At 41.8% G+C, this 17,653-nt stretch overlaps 1 protein-coding gene across 4 annotated transcripts in view; it reads left to right on the top strand.

The window, feature by feature from the left end:
* LOC125667404 (alpha-mannosidase 2x-like) overlaps nucleotides 1–17,653 on the top strand; it is a 78,486-nt gene that overhangs the window by 623 nt on the left and 60,210 nt on the right. For 2 of the 4 annotated variants that reach the window (XM_056146725.1, XM_056146729.1), the window contains exons 2-3: nucleotides 4,135–4,461; nucleotides 6,090–6,237. In XM_056146725.1, coding sequence (XP_056002700.1) covers nucleotides 4,135–4,461; nucleotides 6,090–6,237 — 475 coding nt within the window. Of the gene's footprint in view, nucleotides 1–59; nucleotides 75–4,134; nucleotides 4,462–4,584; nucleotides 4,606–6,089; nucleotides 6,238–17,653 lie in introns of those variants that run through there. The other 2 variants (XM_056146726.1, XM_056146728.1) reach the window with 2 other exon arrangements.

Genomic DNA, 17,653 nt, shown 5'->3' with positions numbered 1-17,653 from the left:
CCCAGGATCTAGACGCTGTAAGTAAATCCCACATTATAACCCCACAGGTTACAAAATCCCAGGATCTAGACGCTGTAAATAGGTCCCACGTTATAATCTGAAGATTTAGATGCTGTAAGTTAATCTCTTATAATCCTACATCTTACTAAATCCCAAGACTTATACATGCACTGTTGTGTTCAGTAAATCCTACGTTATAATCCCACAGGTTACAAAATCCCAGGATCTAGACGCTCTAAGTAGATCCCACATTATATTCCCACATGTTACAAATCCCTCGTTCTATACACACTGTTTAGTGAAATACATCCCACGTTACAATCCCAGAGGTTACTAAATCCCAGGACCTATACACTTATGCCACGTTATAATCCTACATCTTACTAAATCCCAGGATCTATACACTGTTCAGTAAAGTACATCCCAGGTTATGAACCCACAGTTTACAAAATTCCAGGAATTAGGCATTGTAAATAAATCCCACATTATAGTCCCACAGGTTGCTTAAATCCTAGAACCAGATATCTCCTAGAAGAGTGACATTTTGAACTCCGTCTCGCTGGCCGTGTGTCGGCACTATCAGCTCGGGTCAGGGTTGTGACTAACGCAAGAATCTGCATCGTAGATGCAGAAAATTCATGTGGGATGCAAGTTTGTCTGATATGACAAGTCCTGCGGACGCATCACAGACTCCGAGTAAAAATCATAATTTTACTTAGAATCCCTGATATTGTGTATTAAAACTCGTAGTTCTAAGGAAAAAATCTCAGGGCTTGAAATTAACATATATGCTCGTCAGTCTGTGACTGGTTAAAAGTCTGGTGGACTGACATACATTTGTTTTAGTCATTCGGATGGGACCTAGTTGGTTAATTTTCTAAAGCATTATTTTGGAAAATATACTTATTTCATATGTACACATTTGGCATGCTTTGATCTGTAGATCTATCAGATGAATCTGATTTGTAAATATATATCCCACATTTAAGTGTTACAATATTGTCTGAGGCATATTGAGTTAAATTTCATTTTAATAACATTAATGAAATATGTTTCATTATTTCTGGAAAACTCTGTTGGACTGGTAAATTTTTCTGTGGACTGGTGACATAAAAAGTTAGCTTCAAGCTCTGAAATCTAGGTACAGTGGAACCCCGTTATTACGTTTTCCATTTTGTCACGATAAAATACGTAATACCGGGGGCAACGTAATAAACGTTCCCAGTGAAATCTGTTAAAAATATCATTTGGAAATTGTATATCGTCCGTTGGTACTCCGTGAAGGGGTGTGAATATATCTTTACTGTTTCTTTGTTTAAAAGACTATGATACTTTGTTTTATTTACATCTTATCTTTAATGTCCGTAATTCTTCATGTTCTTATCCCTTTTCTTTATTTCGGTGTAGGATACATAAGGATGTTTTGATAAATATTGCTTTTTCTGCAATCGTTTGGACCGCCATTTTGTTCAACTTTAAAACAATGCGTTCATGTAAATTTCTCTCAATAACTCGTTCCGGTTCGTATTCAACATTCGTATTAAAAAAATAACAAAACATCGTTTTTATTAAGTTCTCTAATTACACAATACACAACACAATAAAAAAATCCCACCCAAAAAACAACAAAACTATAGACACAAAACGCACACGATACCCAACACTTACACACTTCTCACCAAAGATAAACATGCACGGAGAACAATTTAAGCGCAATCCACATAAAAAAAATATAATGATGCACGAAGATTTCATTTATAACGCTAAATGATGGCACTAAAATAACGTGCGCATCAAGGGATTTTAAAATATTCACTGAGGTAAATGCCGTGCACGAATCGGCCAATAGATTTGTGTATGTATGGACGAGATTTACGAACACCCAAGCTGCATGTCCAAACAACGAACAATTTTTTTAATTGAACACCTTTAGTCACCTATGTCCAAGCAGTTACCCAAGCAGTTGTAACATTGCCACGATAAATCTTGTCTTTCTTGTTTGGTACCAAAGCTGTCCGTGAATAGAGTTTTAATAGTGAAGGTAATCACACTATGCTGAACATGCAAGTGGTTGAGAAATTATTTCTTTGATTATGGTTATGAAAATATGAAAAATAGAGTACAATTTCTAAATAAACATTATTTAATTGTTTATCACTGGCTTCTATACGGGGTATTCACCTGTATTGATGTCGCTAGATCTATCGAAGCATGATCAGTCAAGCGTCTCTAATCCCCAAACAGACCAGGAAATTTACATGGTGACTGCCTCAGGCAGTCAAGGTGTGAATGGCTTATTATTTTGAGAATCACTATTGAATAATTAGGGGTTTATTACGTTTTTGTCGGAATTTTTACAACGTAATACCGAGTCCCGGCATTTTGGGACAACGTAATAATGAGGTCTATTTTATATAGGTTTGTTAAGAAATGGTTTTGTGCTTTGAAATTCCAACGTAATATGCGGACTAACGTAATAAAGGGGGAACGTAATAACGGGGTTCCACTTGTTTGTTTAACGTCAGTCAATTAGTTGCAGATTAGAATATGATATTAAAAAGATAGTTTAATAGATAAAATGCAAAATGAAGAACATTTTGCCACTGGTTCGAAATTAGCATATGCCTGGCAGTTCATGACTGGTTAAAAGTCTGGCGGACAGATTGACATTTGTTTTATAGTCAGTCCGATGCCTGGCAGTTCATGACTGGTTAAAAGTCTGGCGGACAGATTGACATTTGTTTTATAGTCAGTCCGATGCCTGGCAGTTCATGACTGGTTAAAAGTCTGGCGGACAGATTGACATTTGTTTTATAGTCAGTCCGATGCCTGGCAGTTCATGACTGGTTAAAAGTCTGACGGACAGATTGACATTTGTTTTATAGTCAGTCCGATGCCTGGCAGTTCATGACTGGTTAAAAGTCTGACGGACAGATTGACATTTGTTTTATAGTCAGTCCAATGGTACTACCAGGTAGTCAATTTTCTAAAACGTCATTTTGTAAAACCCACTTATCGAATTGTAAACACACATTTAGCATTCCTCTGTATAGATATTATATGAACCCAATTAGTATATTTTATAAATCTCACAAAGTGTTAAAATATTGTCTGAGGCGTATTGAGTTCAATTCCATTGTTTGATTCTAATGATGTTAATGATTGATCGACTGAATATTGTTTAACGTCCCTCTCGAGAATTTTTACACTCATATGGCTGGTGAAGGGCAGCAAAATTTAGACCTAGGCATGATAAAGATCTCTCCCTGCTCAATGGCCATAAGCGCCAAGCATAGGCCTAAATTTTGCAGCCCTTCACTGGCAATGGTGGCGTCTCCACATGAGTGAAAAATTCTCAAGAGGGACGTTTAACAATATTCAATATATCAATGATATCAATATTCCAAAAATACAAGGCTTATAAACATGCCATGGAAGAGTTTATCTTAAGTTGTGTTAATGTGATGTACCCAAGCTGCCCGTTAAAGTGAATTTTATGAAAGATACATGTATAAAATAAGTACAATTAGCAAATTGTTCATTAATGGCTTTCATATGAGATAGTGACTCTGCTAGTTGTAGGTGTGATTGGTCAAGCATCACTAATCCTCATAATGGACACTAATAGTCCAGGGCAAGTGTGATCGGTCAAGCGTCACTAATCCTCATAATGAAAGCTAACAGCCCAGGGCAAGTGTGATCGGTCAAGCATTACTAATCCTCATAATGGACACTAATAGCCCTGGGCAAGTGTGATCGGTCAAGCGTTACTAATCCTCATAATGGACACTAACGGCCCAGGGGATGAGGTAGACCGTATCTAAAGGGGGCGTGTCTCTTAATTCCTGAGGGTTGGAAAAAGTCCCAGGGGGTATTGTTTATCTGGTGACATCTTCTGTGTAAAAGCTAGAGCAACAATAATCAGTAAATTAAAAAAATACACTTTTGAATTTTTCTGAAAAGCAAAATACTCATTGATTTGAAAATCAGGGAGTAAATACTCTTTGTGGCGAAAAATTATCTGGAGCTCTGCATTATTATTGCACATATCCTCCACTTTTCATTTATATTTAATTTCTGTGGTGTAGCATTCCTCCTTGATAAAAGAACTTTTGTATTTTTCCATTTCATCAGAGGCTGATTGAAGGCAAGATTGCTAGGATTCGGTCAGATATACTAAAGAATCAACACACTATTCAAGAGATCAAAGACTACGTCCGAACGATGAGTCACGGGGACGAAGCCGTGCTAGAAAAACTACAGAAAGTGCTGGATCAGAAAGACAACATAGACGACCTTGGTGATGTTCTGAAGGGCAGTGAGGTCAAGGACAGCGAGGGTGATCTGAAGGACAAGGGCATTGAGAACAAAGTCGTGGAGTTTAGACCTGTAGAAGAGGTTAAACTGAGCGGCGACACGTGTAGTCTGGCGGACGGTCCGAACCCCCGGGCCGACATACAGGTCAGTACAGGTCTGAACCCCCGGGCCGACATACAGGTCAGTACAGGACTGAACCCCCGGGCTGACATACAAATCAATACAGGTCCGAACCCCTGGACTGATATACAGGTCAATACAGGTCCGAACTCCCAGGCCGACATACAGGTCAGTACAGGACTAAAGCTCTGGGCCAACATACAGGTCAATACAGGTCCGAACCCCTGAGCCGACATACAAACCTGTCCGTCAGTCTGTAAATCAGTCCCTTTTCTGTCAGTGCAACTCCTCTGAGACCGCTGAACAGAATTTCATGAAACTTTATATTCAATAAGGACACACTTTGTAGATGTAGATGTGCATATTCCCAGAAAATTCTGATTCAATAATTTTTCTGGGAGTTATGCTCCTTTTGAACTTAGAATTTCGAGTCCGTCTGTCCTGTTCTTGTCAGTGCAACTCCTCTGAGGCCACTCAACAGAATTTCATGAAACTTTATATTCAATAAGGACACACTTTGTGGATGTGCATATTCCCAGAAAATTCTGATTCAATAATTTTACTGGGAGTTATGCTCCTTTTGAACTTAGAATTTCGAGCCCATCTGTGCTGTTCTTGCAGTAATGCATAGCATTACCATTCATTATAAATGTGAGGTATTTGTCAAGCAATGTTGGAGCCTGGGGTATGTGAGCTTGCTCACTTTTTATATGCCCGTCTTTAGACGGGACGTATTATGGTACAGCGATGTCTATATGTCCGTCCGTCCGTTCGGGGTTTTCTCTTTATAATTTCATTTCCCTTTCACATATCATGCTGAAATTTGCTGTGTAGCTTCTTTGTGGGTCACTCTAGATCATACTGCAATTTTGATCCATTTCTACCTTTTTTCCAGGAGTTTTGCCCGTTTATTTGGAAATGATTATTATATGGAGGGTACTTAATTTGTCCGCCCTACTCCTCCCACAGTTTTAAAGTGAGAGCTTTCTTATTTTGTGGAGTGTTTGTATGGGTATTGAAGATGTGCATGTGGGATGGATTTTGATTTTCTACAAATTTTGAGAAAATTACAGGTTGTTGAACTTGGTCTACTTGGAAATTAATATTCTATGGAGGGTACATAATTTGTCCGTCCAACTCTTCCCACAGTTTTCAAGTGAGGACCATCTTATTTTGTGGATTGTTTGTATGGGTATTGAAGATGTGCATCTGGGGAAGGATTTTGATTTTCTTCCATTTTTGAAAAAAATTACAGATTGTTGAACTTGGTCCATTTTGAGGAAATCTCAATTTTTAAGCTAAGACCCTTTGTTCATATGAAAGTTTGTCACAGCCTCATGATGGCTGATACTACCTGAAGCAAAGTTATACAAATAATAGCACAAGAAAAACACCCTATGTAAGCATTTCACGCGCGTATTATGTACCGTTTGTGGTACTCTTGTTCATTTTACAAAAAGAAAATAATTTGGTCTTTTGTTTATTATGATTTTTGTCAGATTGCTCATCAGTAATGCATAACATTTAATACCATTTATCATGTGAGGGATTGTCAAGCAATGTTGGAGTGTGGAGTATGTTGGAGCGTGGGGTATGTTGGAGCGTGGGGTATGTGAGCTCAATTTTTTCTTTCATTTGTCTTGTATTTGAAGATGTTGAAGGTTTACGAGGAACTGAAGTTCGACAATCCGGATGGGGGAGCATGGAAACAGGGCTGGCGGGTCACATACCCTGAGGGCAAGTGGAACTCGGACAACATGTTGTACGTGTTTGTGCTGCCTCACAGTCACACTGATCCAGGTAAAAAACTCAGTCACACTCATACAGGTCAATCATTCAAAGTTACACCAACCCAGGTAAATGAAATTTATTCACGTGAATACTCAAATAAAAAATAAAATTAACGCATATCACACTTAGTCACAAAAACACAGGTAAATCTCAGACACAGACACATCACACACACACATCACACAGACACATCACACAGACACATCACACAGACACATCACACAGATACATCACACAGACACATCACACAGACACATCACACAGACACAGACACACAGACACAGACACATCACACAGACACATCACACAGATACATCACACAGATACATCACACAGACACATCACACAGACACATCACACAGATACATCACACAGACACATCACACAGACACAGACACATCACACAGACACATCACACAGATACATCACACAGACACATCACACAGATACATCACACAGACACATCACACAGACACAGACACATCACACAGACACATCACACAGATACATCACACAGATACATCAGACAGACATCACACAGATACATCACACAGACACATCACACAGACACATCACACAGACACAGACACATCACACAGATACATCACACAGACACATCACACAGACACATCACACAGACACATCACACAGATACATCACACAGACACATCACACAGATACATCACACAGACACATCACACAGACACATCACACAGACACATCACACAGACACATCACACAGATACAGACACATCACACAGATACATCACACAGACACATCACACAGATACAGACACATCACACAGATACATCACACAGATACAGACACATCACACAGATACATCACACAGACACATCACACAGATACATCACACAGACACAACACACAGACACAACACACAGATACATCACACAGATACATCACACAGACACATCACACAGACACATCACACAGACACATCACACAGACACATCACACAGACACATCACACAGACACAGACACATCACACAGACACATCACACAGACACATCACACAGACACATCACACAGATACAGACACATCACACAGATACATCACACAGACACATCACACAGACACATCACACAGATACAACACACAGACACATCACACAGACACATCACACATACACATCACACAGACACAGACACATCATACGTCACACAGATACATCACACAGACACATCACACAGATACAGACACATCACACAGATACATCACACAGACACATCACACAGATACATCACACAGACACAGACACATCACACAGACACATCACACAGACACATCACACAGACACATCACACAGATACAGACACATCACACAGATACATCACACAGACACATCACACAGATACAGACACATCACACAGATACATCACACAGATGCATCACACATCACACACACACATCACACAGACACATCACACAGACACATCACACAGATACATCACACAGACACATCACACAGACACATCACACAGATACATCACACAGACACATCACACAGATACATCACACAGACACATCACACAGATACAGACACATCACACAGATACATCACACAGATACATCACACAGACACATCACACAGACACATCACACAGATACATCACACACACACATCACACAGACACAGACACATCACACAGACACATCACACAGACACATCACACAGACACATCACACAGATACATCACACAGATACATCACACAGATACATCACACAGACACATCACACAGACACATCACACAGATACATCACACACACACATCACACAGACACAGACACATCACACAGACACATCACACAGACACATCACACAGACACATCACACAGATACATCACACAGATACATCACACAGATACATCACACAGACACATCACACAGATACATCACACAGACACATCACACAGATACAGACACATCACACAGATACATCACACAGATACATCACACAGACACATCACACAGACACATCACACAGACACATCACACAGACACATCACACAGACACAACACACAGACACACACACATCACACAGATACATCACACAGACACATCACACAGATACATCACACAGACACATCACACAGACACATCACACAGACACATCACACAGACACAGACACATCACACAGATACATCACACAGATACATCACACAGACACATCACACAGACACATCACACAGACACAGACACATCACACAGATACATCACACAGATACATCACACAGACACATCACACAGACACATCACACAGATACATCACACAGACACATCACACAGACACATCACACACACATCACACAGACACATCACACAGACACATCACACAGACACAGACACATCACACAGACACATCACACAGATACATCACACAGACACATCACACAGACACATCACACAGACACATCACACAGATACATCACACACACACATCACACAGACACAGACACATCACACAGATACATCACACAGACACAGACACATCACACAGACACATTACACAGACACAGACACATCACACAGATACATCACACAGACACATCACACAGATACAGACACATCACACAGATACATCACACAGATACATCACACAGACACAGATACATCACACACACATCACACAGACACATCACACAGACACATCACACAGACACATCACACATACACATCACACAGACACAGACACATCATACGTCACACAGATACATCACACAGACACATCACACAGATACAGACACATCACACAGATACATCACACAGACACATCACACAGATACATCACACAGACACAGACACATCACACAGACACATCACACAGACACATCACACAGACACATCACACAGATACAGACACATCACACAGATACATCACACAGACACATCACACAGATACAGACACATCACACAGATACATCACACAGATGCATCACACATCACACACACACATCACACAGACACATCACACAGACACATCACACAGATACATCACACAGACACATCACACAGACACATCACACAGATACATCACACAGACACATCACACAGATACATCACACAGACACATCACACAGATACAGACACATCACACAGATACATCACACAGATACATCACACAGACACATCACACAGACACATCACACAGATACATCACACACACACATCACACAGACACAGACACATCACACAGACACATCACACAGACACATCACACAGACACATCACACAGATACATCACACAGATACATCACACAGATACATCACACAGACACATCACACAGACACATCACACAGATACATCACACACACACATCACACAGACACAGACACATCACACAGACACATCACACAGACACATCACACAGACACATCACACAGATACATCACACAGATACATCACACAGATACATCACACAGACACATCACACAGATACAGACACATCACACAGATACATCACACAGATACATCACACAGACACATCACACAGACACATCACACAGACACATCACACAGACACATCACACAGACACAACACACAGACACACACACATCACACAGATACATCACACAGACACATCACACAGATACATCACACAGACACATCACACAGACACATCACACAGACACATCACACAGACACAGACACATCACACAGATACATCACACAGATACATCACACAGACACATCACACAGACACATCACACAGACACAGACACATCACACAGACACATCACACAGATACATCACACAGACACATCACACAGATACATCACACAGACACATCACACAGACACATCACACAGACACATCACACAGACACACACACATCACACAGACACATCACACAGATACATCACACAGATACATCACACAGACACATCACACAGACACATCACACAGACACATCACACAGATACATCACACAGACACATCACACAGACACATCACACAGACACATCACACAGATACATCACACACACACATCACACAGACACAGACACATCACACAGATACATCACACAGACACAGACACATCACACAGACACATTACACAGACACAGACACATCACACAGATACATCACACAGACACATCACACAGATACAGACACATCACACAGATACATCACACAGATACATCACACAGACACAGATACATCACACACACATCACACAGACACATCACACAGACACATCACACAGACACATCACACAGACACATCACACAGACACATCACACAGACACATCACACAGACACATCACACAGATACATCACACAGACACATCACACAGATACATCACACAGACACAGACACATCACACAGACACAACACACAGATACATCACACAGATACATCACACAGACACATCACACAGATACATCACACAGACACATCACACAGACACATCACACAGACACAGACACATCACACAGACACATCACACAGATACATCACACAGACACATCACACAGATACAGACACATCACACAGACACATCACACAGACACATCACACAGACACATCACACAGATACATCACACACACATCACACAGATACATCACACAGATACATCACACAGATACATCACACAGACACATCACACAGACACATCACACAGACACAGACACATCACACAGACACATCACACAGATACATCACACAGACACATCACACAGATACAGATACATCACACAGACACATCACACAGATACAGACACATCACACAGACACATCACACAGACACAACACACAGATACATCACACAGATACATCACACAGACACATCACACAGATACATCACACAGACACATCACACAGACACATCACACAGATACAGACACATCACACAGATACAGATACATCACACAGACACATCACACAGATACAGACACATCACACAGACACATCACACAAACACATCACACAGACACATCACACAGATACATCACACACACATCACACAGACACATCACACAGATACAGACACATCACACAGACACATCACACAAACACATCACACAGATACATCACACAGACACATCACACAGACACATCACACACACATCACACAGACACATCACACAGACACATCACACAGATACATCACACACACATCACACAGACACATCACACAGATACAGACACATCACACAGACACATCACACAAACACATCACACAGACACATCACACAGATACATCACACAGACACATCACACACACATCACACAGACACATCACACAGACACATCACACAGACACATCACACAGACACATCACACAGACACATCACACAGACACATCACACAGACACAACACACAGACACATCACACAGACACATCACACAAACACATCACACAGACACATCACACAGACACATCACACAGACACATCACACAGACACAGACACATCACACAGATACATCACACAGACACATCACACAGACACATCACACAGACACATCACACAGATACATCACACAGACACATCACACAGACACATCACACAGACACATCACACAGATACATCACACAGACACAGACACATCACACAGACACATCACACAAACACATCACACAGACACATCACACAGATACATCACACACACACATCACACAGACACATCACACAGACACAACACACAGACACATCACACAGACACAACACACAGACACATCACACAGATACATCACACAGACACATCACACAGACACAACACACAGACACATCACACAGATACATCACACACACACATCACACAGACACATCACACAGACACAACACACAGACACATCACACAGACACATCACACAGACACATCACACAAACACATCACACAGACACATCACACAGATACATCACACACACATCACACAGACACAGACACATCACACAGACACATCACACAGACACATCACACAGACACATCACACAGATACATCACACAGATACATCACACAGATACATCACACAGACACATCACACAGATACAGACACATCACACAGATACATCACACAGATACATCACACAGACACATCACACAGACACATCACACAGACACATCACACAGACACATCACACAGACACAACACACAGACACACACACATCACACAGATACATCACACAGACACATCACACAGATACATCACACAGACACATCACACAGACACATCACACAGACACATCACACAGACACAGACACATCACACAGATACATCACACAGATACATCACACAGACACATCACACAGACACATCACACAGACACAGACACATCACACAGATACATCACACAGATACATCACACAGACACATCACACAGACACATCACACAGACACATCACACAGACACATCACACAGACACATCACACAGACACATCACACAGATACATCACACAGACACATCACACAGATACATCACACAGACACATCACACAGACACATCACACAAACACATCACACAGACACATCACACAGACACATCACACAGACACATCACACAGACACAGACACATCACACAGACACATCACACAGATACATCACACAGATACATCACACAGATACATCACACAGACACAGACACATCACACAGATACATCACACAGATACATCACACAGACACATCACACAGACACAGACACATCACACAGACACATCACACAGATACATCACACAGATACATCACACAGATACATCACACAGACACATCACACAGATACAGACACATCACACAGATACATCACACAGACACATCACACAGACACAGACACATCACACAGACACATCACACAGACACATCACACAGACACATCACACAGATACATCACACAGATACATCACACAGATACATCACACAGACACATCACACAGATACAGACACATCACACAGATACATCACACAGATACATCACACAGACACATCACACAGACACATCACACAGACACATCACACAGACACAACACACAGACACACACACATCACACAGATACATCACACAGACACATCACACAGATACATCACACAGACACATCACACAGACACATCACACAGACACATCACACAGACACAGACACATCACACAGATACATCACACAGATACATCACACAGACACATCACACAGACACATCACACAGACACAGACACATCACACAGATACATCACACAGATACATCACACAGACACATCACACAGACACATCACACAGACACATCACACAGATACATCACACAGACACATCACACAGACACATCACACAGATACATCACACAGACACATCACACAGATACATCACACAGACACATCACACAGACACATCACACAAACACATCACACAGACACATCACACAGACACATCACACAGACACATCACACAGACACAGACACATCACACAGACACATCACACAGATACATCACACAGATACATCACACAGATACATCACACAGACACAGACACATCACACAGATACATCACACAGATACATCACACAGACACATCACACAGACACAGACACATCACACAGACACATCACACAGATACATCACACAGATACATCACACAGATACATCACACAGACACAGACACATCACACAGATACATCACACAGATACATCACACAGACACATCACACAGATACATCACACAGACACATCACACAGACACATCACACAGACACATCACACAGATACATCACACAGACACATCACACAGACACATCACACAGACACATCACACAGACACAGACACATCACACAGACACATCACACAGATACATCACACAGATACATCACACACACATCACACAGACACATCACACAGACACATCACACAGATACATCACACAGACACATCACACAGATACATCACACACACATCACACAGATACATCACACAGATGCATCACACATCACACACACACATCACACAGACACATCACACAGACACATCACACAGACACATCACACAGACACATCACACAGATACATCACACAGATACATCACACAGACACATCACACATACACAGACACATCACACAGACACATCACACAGACACATCACACAGACACATCACACATACACATCACACATACACATCACACAGACACATCACACAGACACATCACACAGATACATCACACAGACACATCACACAGACACATCACACAGACACATCACACAGACACATCACACAGACACATCACACAGACACAGACACATCACACAGATACATCACACAGACACATCACACAGATACATCACACAGACACAGACACATCACACAGACACATCACACAGACACATCACACAGATACATCACACACACACATCACACACACACATCACACAGATACATCACACACACACATCACACAGACACATCACACAGACACATCACACAGACACATCACACAGACACATCACACAGACACATCACACAGACACATCACACAGACACATCACACAGACACATCACACAGATACATCACACAGACACATCACACAGACACATCACACAGATACATCACACACACACATCACACAGACACAGACACATCACACAGATACATCACACAGACACAGACACATCACACAGACACATTACACAGACACAGACACATCACACAGATACATCACACAGACACATCACACAGATACAGACACATCACACAGATACATCACACAGATACATCACACAGACACAGATACATCACACACACATCACACAGACACATCACACAGACACATCACACAGACACATCACACAGACACATCACACAGACACATCACACAGACACATCACACAGACACATCACACAGATACATCACACAGACACATCACACAGATACATCACACAGACACAGACACATCACACAGACACAACACACAGATACATCACACAGATACATCACACAGACACATCACACAGATACATCACACAGACACATCACACAGACACATCACACAGACACAGACACATCACACAGACACATCACACAGATACATCACACAGACACATCACACAGATACAGACACATCACACAGACACATCACACAGATACAGATACATCACACAGACACATCACACAGATACAGACACATCACACAGACACATCACACAGACACATCACACAAACACATCACACAGACACATCACACAGACACAACACACAGATACATCACACAGATACATCACACAGACACATCACACAGATACATCACACAGACACATCACACAGACACATCACACAGATACAGACACATCACACAGATACAGATACATCACACAGACACATCACACAGATACAGACACATCACACAGACACATCACACAAACACATCACACAGACACATCACACAGATACATCACACACACATCACACAGACACATCACACAGATACAGACACATCACACAGACACATCACACAAACACATCACACAGATACATCACACAGACACATCACACAGACACATCACACACACATCACACAGACACATCACACAGACACATCACACAGATACATCACACACACATCACACAGACACATCACACAGATACAGACACATCACACAGACACATCACACAAACACATCACACAGACACATCACACAGATACATCACACAGACACATCACACACACATCACACAGACACATCACACAGACACATCACACAGACACATCACACAGACACATCACACAGACACATCACACAGACACATCACACAGACACAACACACAGACACATCACACAGACACATCACACAAACACATCACACAGACACATCACACAGACACATCACACAGACACATCACACAGACACAGACACATCACACAGATACATCACACAGACACATCACACAGACACATCACACAGACACATCACACAGATACATCACACAGACACATCACACAGACACATCACACAGACACATCACACAGATACATCACACAGACACAGACACATCACACAGACACATCACACAAACACATCACACAGACACATCACACAGATACATCACACACACACATCACACAGACACATCACACAGACACAACACACAGACACATCACACAGACACAACACACAGACACATCACACAGATACATCACACAGACACATCACACAGACACAACACACAGACACATCACACAGATACATCACACACACACATCACACAGACACATCACACAGACACAACACACAGACACATCACACAGACACATCACACAGACACATCACACAAACACATCACACAGACACATCACACAGATACATCACACACACATCACACAGACACATCACACAGATACAGACACATCACACAGACACATCACACAAACACATCACACAGATACATCACACAGACACATCACACAGACACATCACACACACATCACACAGACACATCACACAGACACATCACACAGATACATCACACACACATCACACAGACACATCACACAGATACAGACACATCACACAGACACATCACACAAACACATCACACAGACACATCACACAGATACATCACACAGACACATCACACACACATCACACAGACACATCACACAGACACATCACACAGACACATCACACAGACACATCACACAGACACATCACACAAACACATCACACAGACACATCACACAGATACATCACACAGATACATCACACACACATCACACAGACACAACACACAGACACATCACACAGACACATCACACAGACACAACACACAGACACATCACACAGACACATCACACAGACACATCACACAGACACAACACACAGACACAGACACATCACACAGACACATCACACAGACACATCACACAGATACATCACACAGACACATCACACAGACACATCACACAAACACATCACACAGACACATCACACAGATACATCACACACACACATCACACAGACACATCACACAGACACAACACACAGACACATCACACAGACACAACACACAGACACATCACACAGATACATCACACAGACACATCACACAGACACAACACACAGACACATCACACAGATACATCACACACACACATCACACAGACACATCACACAGACACAACACACAGACACATCACACAGACACATCACACAAACACATCACACAGACACATCACACAGACACATCACACAGACACATCACACAGACACAGACACATCACACAGATACATCACACAGACACATCACACAGACACATCACACAGACACATCACACAGATACATCACACAGACACATCACACAGACACATCACACAGACACATCACACAGATACATCACACAGACACAGACACATCACACAGACACATCACACAGACACAACACACAGATACATCACACAGACACAGACACATCA

The sequence above is a fragment of the Ostrea edulis genome, chromosome 8 (assembly GCF_947568905.1).
Source record: "Ostrea edulis chromosome 8, xbOstEdul1.1, whole genome shotgun sequence".
NCBI lineage: Eukaryota > Metazoa > Mollusca > Bivalvia > Ostreida > Ostreidae > Ostrea > Ostrea edulis.
The sequence above is the reverse complement of the archived record's forward strand: the minus strand, read 5'-3'. Positions and strand labels throughout refer to the sequence as shown.